This window comes from Leucoraja erinacea, chromosome 20 (genome assembly GCF_028641065.1).
Source record: "Leucoraja erinacea ecotype New England chromosome 20, Leri_hhj_1, whole genome shotgun sequence".
NCBI lineage: Eukaryota > Metazoa > Chordata > Chondrichthyes > Rajiformes > Rajidae > Leucoraja > Leucoraja erinaceus.
In genome coordinates this window covers 13,353,679-13,373,021 of record NC_073396.1, presented here as the reverse complement: position 1 = coordinate 13,373,021, position 19,343 = coordinate 13,353,679, and the positions used below count along the sequence as shown (strand labels likewise).

The following is a 19,343-nucleotide window of genomic DNA, read 5'->3' as shown; positions in this document are numbered from 1 at the left end:
ACTGCCTATTCCTTGGTAGCATGTTTAATCCAAAGACCTTTAACGTGGTGTTCTCCCTGCTAGGATGTCAAATGTAGCGGTAACTGGATGTGGCCGGCAAAGCTGCCTGGGGAGGGGGCGGCTTTATACGATGCCTGCGAGGCCATGTGCCGTACAATGGCTGAACTTGGAATTGCCGTGGATGGCGGGAAGGATTCTCTGAGCATGGCAGCTCGTGTGGGGCAGGAGACCGTGAAGGCTCCAGGTAAGGATCGATGTACAATGAGGCCATTCAGCCCATCATCCCAATACCAGGTGCTTGGCAAAGCCATATATTTGGTCCATCAGACCTGCAAGGAACAATTCCATTACCCTATGGAATCTATTACCAGAATTACAGAACATTTTAACACTTGAGGTTATTACGCTTGCAATGTTCCTGCTCAACGATAGAGCCTCCCAGGCCAATCCCACCTTCCATTACACATTGTATTGCCCTGCAGGTCAAGCCTCTTAAAGTCCACATCTATTGTCTGAAGAAGGGTTGCGATCCAAAATGTCACTCGCCCTTTTTCTCCAGGGATGCTGCACGGACATCTGAGTTACTCCTGCACTTTGTGTCTATCTTCAGTATAAACAAGCATCTGCAGTTCTTTCCTACAAATTATTGTTTGCCTCCACCACCCTTCAGATCAGTGAGTTCCAGATCTCCTCCACACCACTGGATGGATAACAAATGACCTTGCGCTTCCATCAATTACTTTTAATGTTCACTCCTCCAGTAAGTCCTCCTGCAGCCATCTCTGATGCAAAGTAAACAATACCAGCACTTTTCCATCACTAAAATGTGCCAGTTCTGGCTGTTATAAATTCCTTTTGCCTCCTTCTCCAGTGTCATCATATCCTTGTAATATGATGACCAGAACTAAACACAAGCAGTGGTCTAACATGCTTTACGTACAATCCTAGCATAACCTTCCTGCTCCGATAAAGGAAAACACCTTTTTCATCACTTTATTGACCTGTCCTACCTAGATCCTTCATACATCTATGATAGATAACATTTTCAGTTTTCCGTCGCACCGCTCCATATCATCCCATTTATTGCATATTCTTTTGCCTTATACCTCTCCAAGTGCCATAGCTCACATCTCTTCCAAGCTTTGACCCAAGTCCGTGTGAGCCAAATTGCCCTTTATTCATTCAAGAGATGTAATTGTTATTGACATGGCTGGACTCTCTTTTCCACTAATTTACCTTCCCTTGAAATGATGTATTCGAGGTCTCGGTTTCAAGGTTAGGCTTGGAGCTGTTTCTGATCTAGATTGGGTTGGTATGTTTGATTTCCTTCTCTGAAGTAGATTAGGACCCAGATGTGTTTGTACAGTAACCTGTTGGGCAAATAGTCACCATTACTGATACTAGCATTTTGGTGCAGATTTCTTCAATGAACAATTTTAAATTCCCCCAGTTATTGCGTTAATTTGAACATGCTCTGGATCATTCGTCTGGATTCTGTGCCCACCTTTATTTGCCGAAATAATTCAGAACTTGTGTGGTTCAAGAAGGCAGCTCACCATCTGCTTTTCAAGATCAATAAGGGATGGCCAGTAAATGTTGGCCTTGTCCAGCTCCCAAAAGTACAGTTAAAACCTACACATTTTCCCCATCCGATCCTTTCCTCAATCGTGGTCTGGTGTACCTGCGCTAGCTTAACCTTGGACAGGATTCGGTGAATGAATTTCCCAGCGTGGGAGCTGGACAATTTGCAGACGGTTCCTACAGCTGCAGGACTCCAGCAGACGCGCTGGTTCCCACCAATGATTCGGCTTTCTCTTATTCGCAGGCTCCCTGGTCATCTCTGTTTATGCCGTGTGTCCTGACATCACCAGCACCGTGACACCGGACTTGAAAATGCCCCAAGGGCAAGGTAGGGAATCAGTCGCTGACTGAGAACTGAACTTGCAAGGTTCAGGCACGAGTAAAGGCCAGAAGGGAGTATGCCGTTGTTTGATTTAGAGTCATAGAGTCATACAGTGTGGAAACGGGCCCTTCAGCCCAACTTACCGACACCGGCCAACACGTTCCACCGGCCACTCTAGTCCCACCTGCCTGTGTTTGGCCACCATATCCCTCCAAACCTGTCCGATCCATGTACCTGTCTTAACTGATTCTTAAATGTTGGGATAGTCCCAACTTCAACTACCTCCTCTGACCGTTTGTTCCATACACTCACCACCATTTGTGTGAAAAAGTTACCCCTCAGATTCTTATTAAATCTATTCCCCTTCATCTTGAGGCTGTGTCCTTGATTCCCCTACTCTGGGCAAGAGATTCTGTGCATCTACCTGATCTATTTCCCTCATAATTTTATGCACCTTGACATAGACATAGACATAGAAAAGGAGGAGGCCATTCGGCCCTTCGAGCCAGCACCACCATTCATTGCGATCATGGATGATCGTCCCCAATCAATAACCCGTGCCTGCCTTCTCCCCATAAGATCTCTATAAGATCACCCCTCATCTTCATCCTCCTGTGCTCCAAGGAATAGAGACCCAGCCTACTCAACCTCTCCCTATAACTCAGACCCTCTAGTCCTGGCAACATCCTCGTAACTTTAATCAACAGGTGGGTTGTTATAATGAGTCTCTCGGGCAGGGGGGAGCAAAGTGTAACTTTTTTTGTTTTAGAGCGACAGTGTGGAAACGGGCCTTTCATCCCACTGAGTCCACGCTGATCAATGATCACTTGTACACTGGTTCTATTCTGCACACCAAGGACAATATATATAAGCCAATTAACCTACAAACCTGCACGTCTTTTGAATGTGGGTGGGAAACTGGAGCACCTGCAGAAAACCCATATAGTCACAGGGAGAATGTACAAACTACGTACAGACAACCCCCATTAATGGGATGGAATCCAGGTCTCTAGCACTGTAAGGCAGCAACTCTACCACCGTGTCATTGTATCCATGCTTAAGTGAGGTGGTGGGAGTGAGGGAGAAGGGGGTCATGGTTGTGGAAGGGGAACTGTTGTGTGTGGTTGCTGTGCCCTAATGTTGCTCTGTCCATGTTCAGGAGTGCTGCTCTATGTGCCAGTCACACCCGGTCAGTACAGAATGGGAGGAAGTGCTTTGGCTCAATGCTACTCTCAGATCGGCGACTGCTGCCCAGACCTGGACCGTCCGCTCCACCTCAAGTCCTGCTTCACCGTCACTCAGCAGCTGCTGCATGGTGAGTCCACAAGCCCAGACCACTGTCCGCTTCCTCTGTGGTCCCATTGTTTCACCGTCTTCCTCTTTCCTCGTCCCAGATCGAATGCTGAGCGCTGGCCATGATGTCAGTGACGGGGGACTGCTCACCTGCCTGCTGGAGATGGCCATCGGGGGCAACTGTGGGATCCAGATCAGCATTGAAAACAGCGAGGCCACTGGTGAGTGACGGCAACATCTCAATATCCTGCCTTCACACGTTTTCTACCCCATTGCCAAGTCTGATCTCCCTGCCCCATTATGGTCATCCTCTCACTCACTTTAACATGACAACCCACACCCGGCTTATGTGGACACCACCACTTCTTGCAGCCTCCGTCTGCCCCCTCCCCACATCCCCCAATCCCCCCGATTGCCCACTGAATCTGACTGTGCTCGCTAGAATTTAGAAGATTGAGGGGGGATCTTATAGAAACTTACAAAATTCGTAATGGGTTGGACAGGCTAGATGCAGGAAGATTGTTCCCGATGTTGGGGAAGTCCAGAACAAGGGGTCACAGTTTAAGGATAAGGGGGAAATCTTTTAGGACTGAAGATAAGAAAAACATTTTTTTACACAGAGTGGTGAATCTCTGGAATTCTCTGCCACAGAATGTAGTTGAGGCCAGTTCATTGGCTATATTTAAGAGGGAGTTAGATGTGGCCCTTGTGGCTAAAGGGATCAAGGGGTATGGAGAGAAGGCAGGTACAGGATACAGGTGCACAACCTTTTATCCGAAAGCCTTGGGACCAGACACTTTTCGTAATTCAGAATTTGTCGGTCTTCGGAATGGAAATTTTTTAGCGTAGATTTTAATGGCTGGCTCAGTGGTAGAGTGTTCGGTTCATATCTGCAAGGTCGCGAGTTTGCGCCTCGATCCCGGCAGTTACTCGGTCGCGAGTTTGAGTCTTCAATGTCGTTTTTTCTTGCAGAATAAATGTTTGTATGAAATGCAGTGTAGGAGAGGTGTACTGACTGTGTGGGCAGAACTTTGGAAGTGATTGCCCACCAGTCTAAAAAGCCGCTGTGTCTCCCTGTCCCTGGGATAGCAGGGGGCGATCAAACAGCACAATACCCCCCTCCCCCTCCAACTCCAGAGGAATCCGCTCCCCGATGGGCCGCTACGGCGACAAGTGGCAGTTCGCCCACAGCCCGAGCTGCGCCATCCCAAGAACACCTTGCACACCATCAGCTTCTGCCCCTACGTGTTCCTCTGGAGTTGGAGCGGGGCTGGGCTGGAGTTGCTGCTGGCTGTGGGTCTCTGGGATCTCCGTGCTTGCAGTGGGCCTGGGGGTTGCTGTCCCGTTGGTCCTGACGTCTCCGGCCACCCCCCTGGACAGGAGCTGAGACTGGGAACTGTACCGCCCTTGCCCCCTCCCTCTGCAACTGCAAACAACCCCACTCTCCTGTAAGGGCGGTACAGTTCCCGGAGGATAGCAGGTGGCCGGAGACGTCAGGACCAACAGGAACCCGCTCCCCGATGGGCCCCTACGACGCCCCGAGCTGCGCCCCGTCATCCGCAACCCAGGTTCCTCTGTAGTTGGAGCGGGGCTGGGCTGCTGTGGGTCTCTGGGATCTCCGTGCTTGTGGTGGGCCTGGTGGTCGACGTCCAATTGGTCCTGACGTCTCCGGTGACTGCACTGACCTGCTACCATCGCCGACGTGAAGAAAGTACAAAGCCCCCGCGCCGGTGCAATGAGCGGGGAGCTGGAGAGGGGAGGGAAGGGGTCACACACATGGCCGGGAAGCAGAGGGGTGTAGGTAGGGTGAAACTGAAGGGAGCGACAATCTACTGCTGCCTGCACGCTGAGTTAAAAAGTTCCCACGCAAGACTCACAATACACTGTGTATCGTGTCTACCGTAGGAACTTTTTAACTCAGCGGGCAGGTAGCAGCATATTGTCAATTATTAACCCTCCCGCGCAATATACCCTCACCTTCTCTTTTATGGATGGGGATTTAGTTCCCCTTTCTTCGAGGACCGACCGGAGGTTCCGCTGTCACCTCTGCGGGCCGCCCTCGGTGAACGTCCTGTCTCCCTGTCCCTGGAATAGTAGGGGGCGATCAAACAGCACAATACCCCTCTCCCCCTCCAAATCCAGAGGAATCCGCTCCCCGATGGGCCGCTATGGCGACAAGTGGCAGTTCGCCCACAGCCCGAGCTGCGCGACCCCAAGAACAAGACGACCCGTGCACACCATCAGCTTCTGCCCATACGGGGAGCGTGTTCCTCTGGAGTTGGAACGGGGCTGGGCTGGAGTTACTGATGTCTGGGATCTCCGTGCTTGCAGTGGGCCTGGGGGGTCGGTGTCCCGTTGGTCCTGACGTCTCCGGTGACTGGCACTGTGCTGCTAGCATCGCGACGTGAAGACAGTACAAAGCCCCCGCGCCGGTGCAATGAGCGGGGAGCTGGAGAGGGGAGGGAAGGGGTCACACACATGGCCAGGAAGCAGAGGGGTGTAGGTGGGGTGAAACTGAAGGGAGCGACAATCTACTGCTGCCTGCACGCTGAGTTAAAAAGTCCCCACGCAAGACTCACGATACACTGTGTATCGTGAGTCTACCGTGGGAACTTTTTAACTCAGCAGGCAGGCAGCAGCATATTGTCAATTATTAATCCTCCTGCGCAATATACCCTCACCTTCTCTTTTATGAATGGGGATTAAGTTCCCCTTTCTTCGAGGACCGACCGGAGGTTCCGCTGTCACCTCTGCGGGCCGCCCTCAGTGAACGTTTTCAAGGACCTTTCTTCAAGGACCGAAAAAATGTCCGCTATTCGGAGGTTTTCATTATTTGGATCTTCGGATAAAAGGTTGTGCACCTGTACTGAGTTGGATGATCAGCTATGATCATATTGAATGGCGGTGCAGGCTCAAAGGGCCGAATGGCCTACTCCTGCATCTATTTTCTATGTTTGTACGTAAGAACCAACACATTGATGCAATCACAAAGAAAGCTCATCAGCGCTTCGTCCTCAGATATTTGGGGAGATTTGGCACGTCGCCAAATAGTCTCTCAAACTTCTACAGGAGTGCGGTGAAGAGCATACTAATTGATTGCTTCACGGTCATGTTTAGTAGCACAAATCTCAGGAAGGTAGTTAGTATCATCAAAGACCCACACCACCCTGACCATGCTCTTATCTCACTGCTACCATTGGGAAGAAGATAAAGGAACCTAAGAACCGTTGACTCCAGTTTCAAGGACAACTTCTTCCCATTGATCATCAAGTCTTGAGACCAACCCTAACTACATCCCCACCTCACCACCAAACCACTATGGATCTTGTATGAGATTCACTACTTATTTCGGTTTGCACTATTGTGAGTTGGTTGCCTCATACAGCTGATAGTTTATTGTAATATTGTTTATTGCAAATTTTTTTGCAATAATGTTCCTCTAACGCAGCAAATAAAAATGTAATTGTAATGACAATTAAATACTCCACACATCGGTGGTCTCCATGTAATCTTTCACACCCAACTATGCTGTGCTCCATGCCTCCCAGACCCTGTCTGGCCAACTTCTCCCAGCTGATGTGGATTGTTCTTGCTTCACCCAGCACTGGAGCTGTTGTTTTCTGAGGAGCTGGGTTTGGTGTTGGAGGTCCCGGACACGGCTGCGAATGAAGTGATCTCTCGGTACAGAGAAGCGGGCCTTCAGTGCTGGAGGATTGGTTCAACCACTGGTCAGGGTTCCCAGAGCATGGTGAGTGATGCAGTGCATGGTGACCAGCTGAGTTATGATATGCTGTGTTTATCCAGGACCAAGGCTATCCAGGGCCCCAGGGTAGGACGAGTTACCTACTACATGTTCACTCTCCTTGTTTGGCACGATGTTAAATCTAGTGCTGATTTAGTTTAGTTTTTCGAGATACAGCGCGGAAACAGGCCCTTCGTCCCACCGAGTCTGCACCGACCAGCGATCCCTGCACACTGACACGATCCTACACACTAGGGACAATTTACAATTCTTACCGAAGCTAATTAACCTACAAACCTTGAAGCAAAGCAAGAATTTCATTGTCCTATCTGGGACACATGACAATAAACTCTCTTGATCTTGATCTTGAAACCTGTACATCCGTGGAATGTGGGAGGAAATCTGAACACACAGAGGAAACCCATGCGATCATGGGGGAGGACATACAAACTCCTTGTAGACAACACCCACAGTCAGGATCGAACGCGGGTCTCTGGCGGCATTAAGGCAGCAACTCTACGGCTCATTCAGTTCAAGTCTGTAACCGATGGGAGTAATTATCATCTGCCTCTAGTCACATTGAGGAGACTCTCAGATTCTCCCAGGTCATCCCCTCCACAGGTCATTCCCACAACTCATTCGGCTGACCAATTTGCCTAACAAAGGTAGTCCCACTCGTCTGTGCCTGTGCCACATTCCTCCAAACCTTTCCTATCCATGTACCTGTCCAAGCTATTTTAATTGTACCCTCCGCTACCATTTCCTCACAGCTCATTTCGTAAACTCACTATCATCAGCATGAAAAAGTTGTCTCCCATGACTCTTTCAATTCTTTCCTCTTTCACATTCAAGCTCAGTCCTCCAACTTTAGACTATCCTACCCGAGTGAAAGTGTGGATAATCACCTTATCTATCCATTCATGATTTTATTTACCTCTACATGGTCATTTACCGCTAAGCTTCCTACGTTCCAGGGAAAAAAGACCCAATCTACCCAACCTCTCCTTGTAATTCAAACCCTCCAGACCCAATGGCATTTTCATTAATCTCCTCTGCAACCTTTCCAGTTTAAGGACATCCAGAGGTACATGCAATACTCCAAATGTAGTAATAAGGGCAAGCATGCTGAATGTGACCTTGCCTTCCAGACCAGCCTACATGTGGTACCTTGTCAAAGGCCTTGCTAAAGTCCATGCAGGCAATGTCTATTGCACTGTCCTCACCGATCTTCTTAGTCGCCTCAAAATAAACTCAACCAAATTGGTGAGACACAATTTCCCACACACAGAAATCCATACTGACCATCTCTAATCAGTCCTTGCCACTTTCCAAATGCATGTTAATCCTGTATCTCAGAACCCACTCCAATAACTTGCCCACCACCGATGTTAGGCTCATGGGTCTGTAGTACCACATTTTTCCTTGTATCCTTTCTTAAATAGAAAGACAATATTAGCCACCCTCTTCCAGCAGCTTGCCCATGGCTATCAGATACAAATATCTCTGGCAGGGCCCAGCAATTTCTATCCTAGTTTGCCACAATGTCCTCGATCAGGTCCCATGGATTTATCTATCTTCATGCGTAAATAAGCACTCCGCTAGTTTCTGTGATTTATCTGAATGTTCTTCCCCAGGTGACGGTGCGAGTGAACGGAGAGGAGGTCCTGTCGGAGAAGTTGGCAACTCTCCACTCCTGGTGGGAAGAGACCAGTTTCCAGCTGGAGAGACTGCAAGCCAATCGGGCTTGTGTGGAGGAAGAGGAGCGTGGCATGGAGCAGCGCGTCGCTCCCCGTTACACATTGAGCTTCCAACCAGTCCCCAGCCCCAGACCATCAGCTGGGTTAGGTAAACAGGCGATGTCACCCTCTGAAAGCACTGCCAATGCACACTTATTATGTCCATGTAATACTGGGCACTGACCTTAGCATAGAGCATGAAATAATTATTAGCTGTAGGCCATTTGACATTCCAAGCATACCTCGCTGTTCATCAATGTCATGTCTGATCTACTGTTTTCCTGCACTACTTTGATATTGCGTGCATCACCAAAATGCCAGAAACCTATGACTCGTCTGAATGAACATCATGACTGAGCCTTAACAAAGACCTTGCTATGTTTATGCACTTGTGCTGCTGCAAGTAAAAATGTCATTGTTCCATCTTGTGACATATTACATTGAAACACTTTTGATTCTCTCTCTTAACAACAATTTCACCACCCTCTACGTAAAGAGATATTTTCTCAATGGCCCACCATATATTCTGTGACAGTGAGTCCTGGTTGCACCTAGGCTGGGGTTAACATTCTCCCTGCATCTGCCCCTATCAGACTTTGAGAATCTCAGCAAGATCCTCTCTTATTCTCTCAAAGTCAAGTAATGGGCCTGCCCCACTTAGGCGACTACAAGAGACTACGCAGTCGCCACATGTTCGCGGGTGGTTGCCGGGGAGTCGCCTTCATGGTCGTGAGTAGTTCACAGATTCTTGGAACCAGTCGCGGCTTCATTCTGGCCGCCGCTAATGTTTCAACATGTTGAAACATTCTCGTGCCGTAGGTGCAGGATAGTGGGTTGCTATGAGGTCATAGATTGTCGCCGGTGTTGACCGGTGAATTTCATTGGCTCATTGGGAAAATAAAACGTAAACAGTATTTTTCAGAACCAAGGATAAATGACCAGTAATATTAATGTCCGCCGAGCTTCACAGCCGTGTATCTCTGGCTTCTTAAAAGTTGTCTCCACCTCTTCTCCCCCCCCACCCCCATCTCCCCCACTCCTCCCCCCCCCCCCCCCTCTTTTAAAGGACTTAAGTGATCCTTCCCGATACACTGTGCTTTCACCGTCTTAATTATAGCGCCAACCTTCCTGTTCATCGTGGTGTGTGTCTGTATCACATTGGCTTGGCACTGTGTGAATTTCACTCGGACAGCACTCCCCCCGCTTGCCCTGTCCCCGCCTGCATAGCAGGCTGGTGAAGGAAGCGATGTGTGTGTGTGTGTTCCACTCTGACAGTCGCCGTTCCAGTTGCCGGTTTTTCAGCGACCTGCTACGACTTGACAGTCGTCGGCAGTTGCCTGAAAAATCGCCTAAGTGGGTCAGGCACATTACTACTGTCCTAGTCTACTCATTCTCTCATATGACAATCCTGCCATCCTTGGAGCCAGTCTAGTAAATCTCCATTGCATTCCCTCTTTTATAAGTAGTTTAGTTTCGGTTTAGAGATACAGTGCGGAAACAGGCCCTTCGATCCACCAGTGATCCCTGCACATTAATACTATCCTACACACAATTGGGACATTTTACAATTTTACCAAGCCAATTAGCCGACAAACCTGTACGTCTTTGGAGTTTGGGAGGAAACTGGAGCACCCGGAGAAAACACAGGTCACTGAGAGAACGTATAAAGTCCGTACAGAAAGCACCCGTAGTCGGGATCGAACCCGGGTCTCTGGCGCCATAAAACAGCAACTCTACTGTTGCGCCACTGTGCAGCCCCTGGGTGTAGAGTAGTCTAAGAGCGGGTTTGCCATGTGCCTGTATAATTGCAATGAGACGTCTAATTCCTGTGCTCCAATCTCCTCGTTATTTTGACAGGTGCGTCTGAACCGCGGGTGGCCGTGATCCGGGAGGAGGGCAGCAACGGTGACCGCGAAATGGTGGCCTCGCTTGTCATGGTTGGATTCCAGGTGGTGGCTCCAATTATTATGGTCCCAAAACTAATTGGATCGTGTACACTTGCATCACTGAGAGAGACCACTGTGTCCATGCTAGAGAGATCGGGTTAATTCCAGCTCCAGCCTCCCGCAGGTTGCCGTTCTGAAGTTTGCACTTCAGGTTTCTGTCTGTCATTTCTCGTACAGGTACTGTGACCTCTCTAGGTCATAGCAGGGTTCTGTTCCTGTGAACTGTTTGTAACCCACGCTCGTTTGTAAGAGCTGTACATAAGTCGAGCACCTCCAACTTGGGGAGGGTCTGTAATGTTCTAGACCCCCCACATTGGTTGAGTAATTTTTTTGTTTTTGTTTAATCAAATCCCAATTGATCCTTTTACCAATTTACTTGAATAAATGCCCCTCGGTTATTTCCTGAAGTATTATCATTTTGTTCGGGTCTAGAGTTCCCATGATTTGATTCAGTTAAAGCTCCCCTGCTTCAAGGTCATTTTCCTGTATTATTCCCATATTCAATGATTTCTTTCATAGCCAGAAACCTACGAATCAGTTCTGAATGGACTCGATGACTGAGCCTCCACTAAGCTTCCCCACGTTCAGCAAGAAGAAATTTCCCTCTATCTTCTCAACAGCCCACTCTTAGTTAGACATAGTTCTCGGATCCTCAGCCAGCGTGACTTCCTCATCACATCATCCTGTCAGAAGTTTGTGAGTTTCAGTGATCTCACATTCCCCAAACTCTGGGTTATGATGCCGCCTGAAGCAGCCTCTCATCACAACTCTCAATTATTCAGCCTAGGCTGGAAACCTGTACACCTCCTCTGCACTCTTGTGCTTGCGGCACAATTTTTCCTGTAAAGTGGTGGATCTGTGGAATTAATTGCCACCGACGGCAATGGATTTTTTTTTAAGGTGGAGATTGACAGGTTCTTGATTGGTGAAGGTGTCAGGGGTTATGGAGAGAAGGTAGGAGAATCGGGGATGAGGGGGGAAAGATAGATCATCCATAAGTAAACGGCGGTGTAGACGATGGGCCGAATGGCCTAATTCTGCTCCTATAACTTATGAACTTCACTGTTCAGCAACAGCCTTATCTTGTTCCACCGTTACCTCTCTGCTCATGTATTCTGTGAATGACTTCTTATTCGGATGTTCTGCTACCTTCAAACATTTGTTGATAGGCACTCCCAGATTCCTCTATGCCTCAGAACCTCTAAATTACCTCCGACTCCTCTGGATCCAATTCTATTGTCCACCTTTGTTCCCATCTGCCAAGTCCATTAATATTTGTCGGAAGCCTGGAACTTACTTGCCCATAATGAATTGCCCGCGTAATTCCATGCTCTTTACTTCTGTAGGTTTGGGATGTGACTATGACGGATATCTCTGCAGGACTGTCTCTGGATTCATTCCGAGGGGTGGTGTTTGTCGGAGGTTTCAGTTACGCCGATGTTCTGGGCTCAGCAAAAGGTACAAAAGGGGTTTTAATTATCTCCGTGAAATTGCCTTCTGTTTCTTTTTTGTTCCAAAGAAAATAACCCCACCCTGGATGGTCTTGTAAGTTCCATACTGGGAATAGACCAACAGGAGTTTCTGAAATGACTAATGATGGATCAGAGGAACAGGAATATTAAATGAAAACTGACAGGGAGTAGAGGACTAGGGGTTGCCGTGGGAGTGGGGAAGCAGGACTATTCTGTGAACGTTAACTAGGAATGGAGGACGAGACGTGCTTAATGGACACAACTAATAAATGGAGGAATATTTAATGAACATTAGGAATGGAAAAACTGAATTTTATGAATTTGTAGAGGGAGAGGAATGTTTCTTACACATTGAAGGGGAATAGTAAAGAATATTTAATGAACACAGAATGGAAGAACAGGGAAAATGCAGGAACTGGAATATTTAATGAAAACTGGCACAGCAGGATGAATATTTAATGGATACAAATTGCATATTTGAACAATGGTAATGGAAGGGCAGGGATATGTAGCTAGCTCGAGAATGAATATTAAAAACAAGACATTGGAAATATTTATTGAATACTAATTGGGAACAGAGCAATCCTGAGCTACCATCTACCTCGCTGGACTTTTATCTTACACTAAACAATATTCACTTCATCATGTATCTATACAGTGTGGATGGCTCGATTGTAATCATGTATTGTCTTTCCGCTGACTGGTTAGCCCGCAACAAAAGCTTTTCACTGTACCTCGGTACACGTGACAATAAACTGAACTGGATAACAGGAACATGTAATGTATCCGGCCTGTTCTCTGCATTCCCCGGGTGTGTTGTGTTCTGGTGATGCTGCGCCATTTGATGCGTTTGTTGATCCTCTTTTTCCCGTCCTGCAGGTTGGGCAGCGACAGTGCGATTCAATCCCAGGGCACGTGCTGAGTTTTCCAGGTTCCGTTCGCGGCCTGACACCTTCAGCTTGGGAGTGTGCAATGGATGCCAGCTGATGGCACTGCTCGGTTGGGTGGCTTCCGAGACCGAGATTACGGAAGGTGAGAGCACCTTGCATTGTAAGTTACACACAATCCCCCTCAGCCAGTGGACATTCAGCCCATTTACTTCCCCAATGTCAATGCGAATCACAGCCTTTTCCCCATCGTTTTGGTCATTTATTATCTCAATGGTGGCCGATTGGGAAAGGGGGAGATGCAGCGAGACCTGGGTGTCATGGTACACCAGTCATTGAAGGTAGGCATGCAGGTGCAGCAGGCAGTAAAGAAAGCGAATGGTATGTTAGCTTTCATTGCAAAAGGATTTGAGTATAGGAGCAGAGAGGTTCTACTGCAGTTGTACAGGGTCTTGGTGAGACCACACCTGGAGTATTGCGTACAGTTTTGGTCTCCAAATCTGAGGAAGGACATTATTGCCATAGAGGGAGTGCAGAGACGGTTCACCAGACTGATTCCTGGGATGTCAGGGCTGTCTTATGAAGAAAGACTGGATAGACTTGGTTTATACTCTCTAGAATTTAGAAGATTGAGAGGGGATCTTATAGAAACTTACAAAATTCTTAAGGGGTTGGACAGGCTAGATGCAGGAAGATTGTTCCCGATGTTGGGGAAGTCCAGGACCAGGGGTCACAGCTTAAGGATAAAGGGGAAATCCTTTAAAACCGAGATGAGAAGAACGTTTTTCACACAGAGAGTGGTGAATCTCTGGAACTCTCTGCCACAGAGGGTAGTTGAGGCCAGTTCATTGGCTATATTTAAGAGGGAGTTAGATGTGGTCCTTGTGGCTAAGGGGATCAGGGGGTATGGAGAGAAGGCAGGTACTGGATACTGAGTTGGATGATCAGCCATGATCATATTGAATGGCGGTGCAGGCTCGAAGGGCCGAATGGCCTACTCCTGCACCTAATTTCTATGTTTTTACAGTAAATCCTGTCAACATTGTCCTCATTTTGCCTTCCCTTCAGTGCATCCAGCCTGTTTTCTTTCATGTTTTAGGGAGTTGTAGATTTGCGTTCTCTGTGGACAAAGAGCTCAAAATGATTTGTGGGTCGCTGTGACTTGCTGACCTCTGTCTTGATCTTAAATGGATTTGCTGTTGCTGTGTCGACCACTTCGAATACTGCCGTGATTTTATTGACCCCTGTTAGGTTACCGCATTAGCCTTTAACTTGAGAGCGGAGCCCAAACCTTACTAAGACACAAATAGCGCAGATGTTTTGTTGGTAAACGCTGGCAGTTTTGCACCAAACTATCAGAACTGCACCACATAACACCAAGTTTCAGAGCACCTGCGGAAAAACAGAAGCCCCAGACTGCTGCCTGTTTTCTTGCTGAAGTCTCCACAGAAACCTGGAAACTGTGCTTCCCCAGCTGCGGAACCTGCTCTCAGAACCCGTACCAAGAACATCACGGCCACAAGACTTCTAATGGCGATTGTAGGGCTCTGGGACAGTAGAGAAAGGCAATTGTCAATATCTAAATTATTTTACTGTGGTAAATGTTTTGTATTGCCTTCTTTTGATTTTATCATTCTCAGTAATTTGTGCTTGTTGCTTCGTCGTTGACATGCAGAAACATATAAATAATATCCTTGACAGACAGCGGGAGTAGGCCATTCGGCCCTTTGAGCCAGCACTGCCATTCACTGTGATCATGGCTGATCATCCACAGTACCCCTTTCCTGCCTTCTCCCCATATCTCTTGACTCTGCTATCTTTAAGAGCTCTATCTAACTCTTGCTTGAAAACATCCAGAGAATTGGGAACATGTTTCCTGCCTCTAGCGTGTCCAATCTCTTAATAATCTTATATGTTTCAATAAGATCCCATCTCATCCTTCTAAATTTGTGTAAAGTCGCTCCATTCTATGAACATATGACAGTCCCGCCAATCAGGGAATTAACCTTGTGAACCTACGCTGCACTCCCTCAATGGCAAGCATGTCCTTCCTCAAATTTGGAGACCAAAACTGCACACAATACTCCAGTCTCACTCGGGCCCTGCACAACTGCAGAAGGACTTCTTTGCTCAGGAAGGGATAGGCTGGACAGCTGGTAAAGCTAGATGATATTGTGCTGACTGTCAATGGTGATTTGAGGAGCTGGACTTGATTTGGTTAATCCACATTATCTAAAGATCATGTGATGAGATCCTGTTTGATGAAGGTCAACTTAAGTATTAGTGCTGACCTTTTCACCTAGTACCAAATATAGATCCTGATGTTTGTTTAAACATTGATATTAATATTTGGTTTATTTTTTTAAGGTAACTGTAAGGGATGAGAGGAATAGATTGGGTAGACACGCAGTTCTTACTCATAGTTGGGGAATCAGGGGACATTTAATAGGAACCTGATGGGCAGCTTTTTCACACAGAGTGGTGGAACAAGCTGCTGAAGGAGGTAATTGAGGCAGGTACTATCGGAGCATTTAAGAACATTTAGACAGGTACATAGATAGGGCAGGTTTAGATCAATATGGGCCAAACGCAGGCAGGTAGGTCTAGTGTAGATGGGACATGTTGGCCAGTGTGAGCAAGCTGGGCCGAAGGGCTGATGTCCGTGCTGTAAAACTCTGACTTTCTGGGTGAAAAAGTTTTTCCTCATCTCTGTTCTAAATGGTCTACCCCTTATTCTTAAACTGTGGCCCCTGAAAATGTAGACTTTTTTGCCACTTCCCTAATGGAAGTGATTTGACTCTAGCTATAAGTAGGGAAGGGGTGGTATCAGGTGCGAGTGTGTTTGAACCCATGGCTTTGTTGGAGGGGTTCTGCTACTTGCGGAGTGGATGTGATGGGCTGAATGGCCTAATTCTGCTCCTATAACTTATGAACGTGTCTCTGTTTCAGATGATGGAGTACAGCAGGGTGTCCTGCTGACACACAATCGCTCCCGCCGTTTCGAGTCGCGCTTCGTTACGGTCACCATCTTGGAGAGCAGTTCACTGCTGCTGAAGGGCATGGCAGGTTCAACCCTCGGCATCTGGGTAGCCCACGGAGAAGGTGAGTTGGCCTTTACTTGCAGCCTGAGCTGGAGAGACAGGAAGGTGGGGTAGATGGGGGGAAAAAAAGGATTGGTTACGTGATCAAGGTGTGTCTACGGATCAATATGTTCCAGAACAGGGCAGTGCCTCTGGTTCAATGTATTCGCGGTCTCAGGCAGGATTATCATACTCTTTAGACTGTGCCTTTTCTCTGGAGATGATCACTTCTGGGCAAGGTGGGCCATATGATCTCATTCCCTGCCTCGGGAATCAGTTGCTGCAGGTCTGACATTGCTGTGTTGTAATTGTTTGATCTATTTCATCATTGTAACTGTGAATGCATTGAACAAAAAGTTCATTGGCTCCAACCTGCTTCTGGACCCACTGGTAGGATTGTGGAAGCTGCCATTTAAATGTACAAAGCTTGTACTCTGAGCACAGGTTTTATAACTGTAGGTTTCCACACACCCCTTGGACTTTGCCCAGTTTGTCTGACAGTGCAGTGCGTTCAGTGTATCTTTCTGACCCTTATCTTTTGTGTGAATGTTTCGTTCAACTGTACAGATATCTCCCTGTGTCTCTTTCTGACTCCTGCCCCTTGTGTGGGCGCCATGTTTACAGTACAGAAAGTACCCAAATGTGTCTCTCTAACCCCTGTCCTGAGTAGGGGATGTATATCCAATGGTGCAGAAATCTGCTTGTGTACCTCTCTCTCTGAACCCTTCCTCCAAAGTGCCTTTGCTTCTCCCTCATGATGACATTTATACATTTTTATTGCAGACAGTGGTTGGGATTTGGCATATCCTGCCTGGAAGGATGGTGCAAGCATAGGGAATCGAAAGAAACTTTATGGAAACATCCCTAGCCAGGGTAGGGGAATGGGACTGATAGGATTGCTGCACATGGAGCCAGCATAGACTCAATGTGGTGAATGGCTTTGAGTCTATGCTCAATGATTCTGTGTCTTAGAACGGGGCCTCTACTCGTGGCCCAGGCAGGGAGCAGAACCTTGCTGAGGGATGGGGCAATGCTGGCCAGAATGGAGTGATCACGTCTTGTCCCATTTACTTTCAGGTTTCATGCAGTTTGAGTCTGAAGAGGTGCTGAGGATGGTCACGGAGAAGGGCCTGGCGCCGATCCGATACAGCGATGACTCTGGCGCCCCGACGGAGCGGTATCCCCAGAACCCCAACGGCTCGCCGCTTGGGATAGCGGCGCTGTGCTCGGCTGACGGCCGGCACCTCGCCATAATGCCTCACCCGGAGCGCTGCACCTTGCTCTGGCAGTGGCCCTGGATGCCCCCCGAGTGGCGGCATACCCTCGCCGCATCACCATGGTTACGCATGTTCCAGAACGCTTCCGACTGGTGTTTGCAGAGTCCCTGATGGCCGGTGTGCCTCGCGCCGAGAGTCTGGTCGGTCTGGTCATCAGTATTAGCCATTCACCCGTCCCATTCTAGCCTCAGTCCAAGCAGCTCTCAAGCTCCTCTCGAGATATCAGCTCCAGTACACTTCCCCATCCACCATCCCCCTCCCTCACCCAACAGCTGGGGGGGGTGTAAATTCTGGTACTGAACAAATAATTTGCCATTCACATCGATGGTTTCTGTAAAATATTTCTGAGAAAATAAAGACAGAGTGCTGCTGGTAACTAACATTATCTCCACTCTTGTGCATTCAGTCTCAGCGAGATGAAAGGTCCGCCCCCAACATTGCAGCACAGGTACAGCACTGGTTGGATGCAGAGTCAAGTTTCCTCTGCACTGCCCCATCTCACACACATTTGTAGCAATTACAGGGTGGCTGGATATTCAAAGCTTTCTCTGCACGTTCTCATTAAACACCTCTGAATGCAGGCAAGGCTGTGCTACATCAGGGGAGAAGGGGAGGCACAAGGAAGTGCAAAACAGAGTACCAGGGGAATGCAATGAGTCGGGCAGCAACTGTGAAGGGAGTGGACAGGCAATATTTCTCGTTGGGACCCCTCTTCAGACTCGCTGAACAACACAGATATGTATTTTTTTCTCCTTTTCAAATGTTTCCGATGTGAACACAGTTCTGAATAGAACTTTTGAATTGAGTGAAATCCTGGCTGCAAGGTTTAGTGTAATTTATTGTCAACTGTACTTGGGTACAGTGAAAAAATGTTTGCTGTTTGCTAACCAGTCAGCATATCTTTCATTAATTTGTACTATGTAGATTCTACATCTCTCATATAGAAGCAATAGAGAATAGGTACAGGAGTAGGTCATTCGGCCCTTCGAGCCGGCATTGCCATTCACTGTGATCATGGCTGATCATCCACACTCAGTATCCCATTCCTGCCTTCTTCCCATATCCCTTGACTCTGCTATCTTTAAGAGCTCTATCCAACTCTCCCTTGAAACCATACAGAGAATTGGCCTCCACTGCCTACCGAGGCAGAGAATTCCACAGATTCACAACCCTCTGTGTGAAAAAGTTTTTCCTCATCTCCGTTCCAAATGGCTTACCCCTTATTCTTAAGAGGAGGGTATCAGATCCCTCTGCTATAAAATTGCAACATGCTGGAACCAATCAGCAGGTCAGGCAGCTTCTGTGGAGAGAGAAATTGAGTTAATGTTTCAGATTGAGAACTTTCAGAATGAAGAAAAGTTTTAAAAATCTGAAATAATTAAAATAGCAGAAATTTGGATGGAGAGAAGAGAATATCGTGGACATTCTCTTTCTACTTAGCTAGAATAGAATTCAATAGTGCATCCAGCAACCTGGACACTATGATTGTTGAAGGTAGCTCACTGCCATCTCAATCAGTGAATTTAAACAATGCTTTTGCCTGCTTCACCCTCCTGTCTTTGCCATCCTGATACTTATAATTTTCCCCGTTGCGGTCTTCTTCCCCAACAAGCTTAATATCTGGAAATGTTTTTACTGCCCACACTGGAGACCAGGTGATCTTGTAAAGATGGAAATGAATAATGAACCCCGAGGTTAGAAATATAGAAACTAGGTGCATGTAGGCCATTCAGCCCTTCGAGCCAGCACCACCATTCAATATGATCATGGCTGATCATCCAAAATCAGTACCTGCTTGTCCCCATATCTCTTGATTCTGTTAGCCCTAAGCGCTATATCTAACTCTCTTCGATTCATTTCAGGTTCTGATATGTGGTAACCCTGAGCAACATCAAAGCAGACGAGGTGAAACCCCGTGTGTAGGAAGGAACTGCACACATGTTGGTTTACACCGAAGATGGGCACAAAATGCTGGAGTAATTCAGCGGGACAGGCCCTTCATCATTT

At 47.6% G+C, this 19,343-nt stretch overlaps 1 protein-coding gene across 1 annotated transcript in view; it reads left to right on the top strand.

The window, feature by feature from the left end:
• The window catches only part of pfas (phosphoribosylformylglycinamidine synthase), a 37,745-nt gene extending 20,027 nt beyond the window's left edge, over positions 1–17,718 (top strand). Inside the window, exons 20-30 of the mRNA XM_055651321.1 lie at positions 64–244; positions 1,826–1,909; positions 3,063–3,218; positions 3,298–3,417; positions 6,799–6,944; positions 8,573–8,783; positions 10,532–10,623; positions 11,967–12,078; positions 12,972–13,124; positions 15,929–16,081; positions 17,137–17,718. Of these exons, the coding sequence (XP_055507296.1) occupies positions 64–244; positions 1,826–1,909; positions 3,063–3,218; positions 3,298–3,417; positions 6,799–6,944; positions 8,573–8,783; positions 10,532–10,623; positions 11,967–12,078; positions 12,972–13,124; positions 15,929–16,081; positions 17,137–17,447 (1,719 nt within the window). The 3' untranslated portion in view covers positions 17,448–17,718. The remainder of the gene's footprint in view (positions 1–63; positions 245–1,825; positions 1,910–3,062; positions 3,219–3,297; positions 3,418–6,798; positions 6,945–8,572; positions 8,784–10,531; positions 10,624–11,966; positions 12,079–12,971; positions 13,125–15,928; positions 16,082–17,136) is intronic.
• The last annotated feature ends 1,625 nt before the right edge of the window (positions 17,719–19,343 follow it).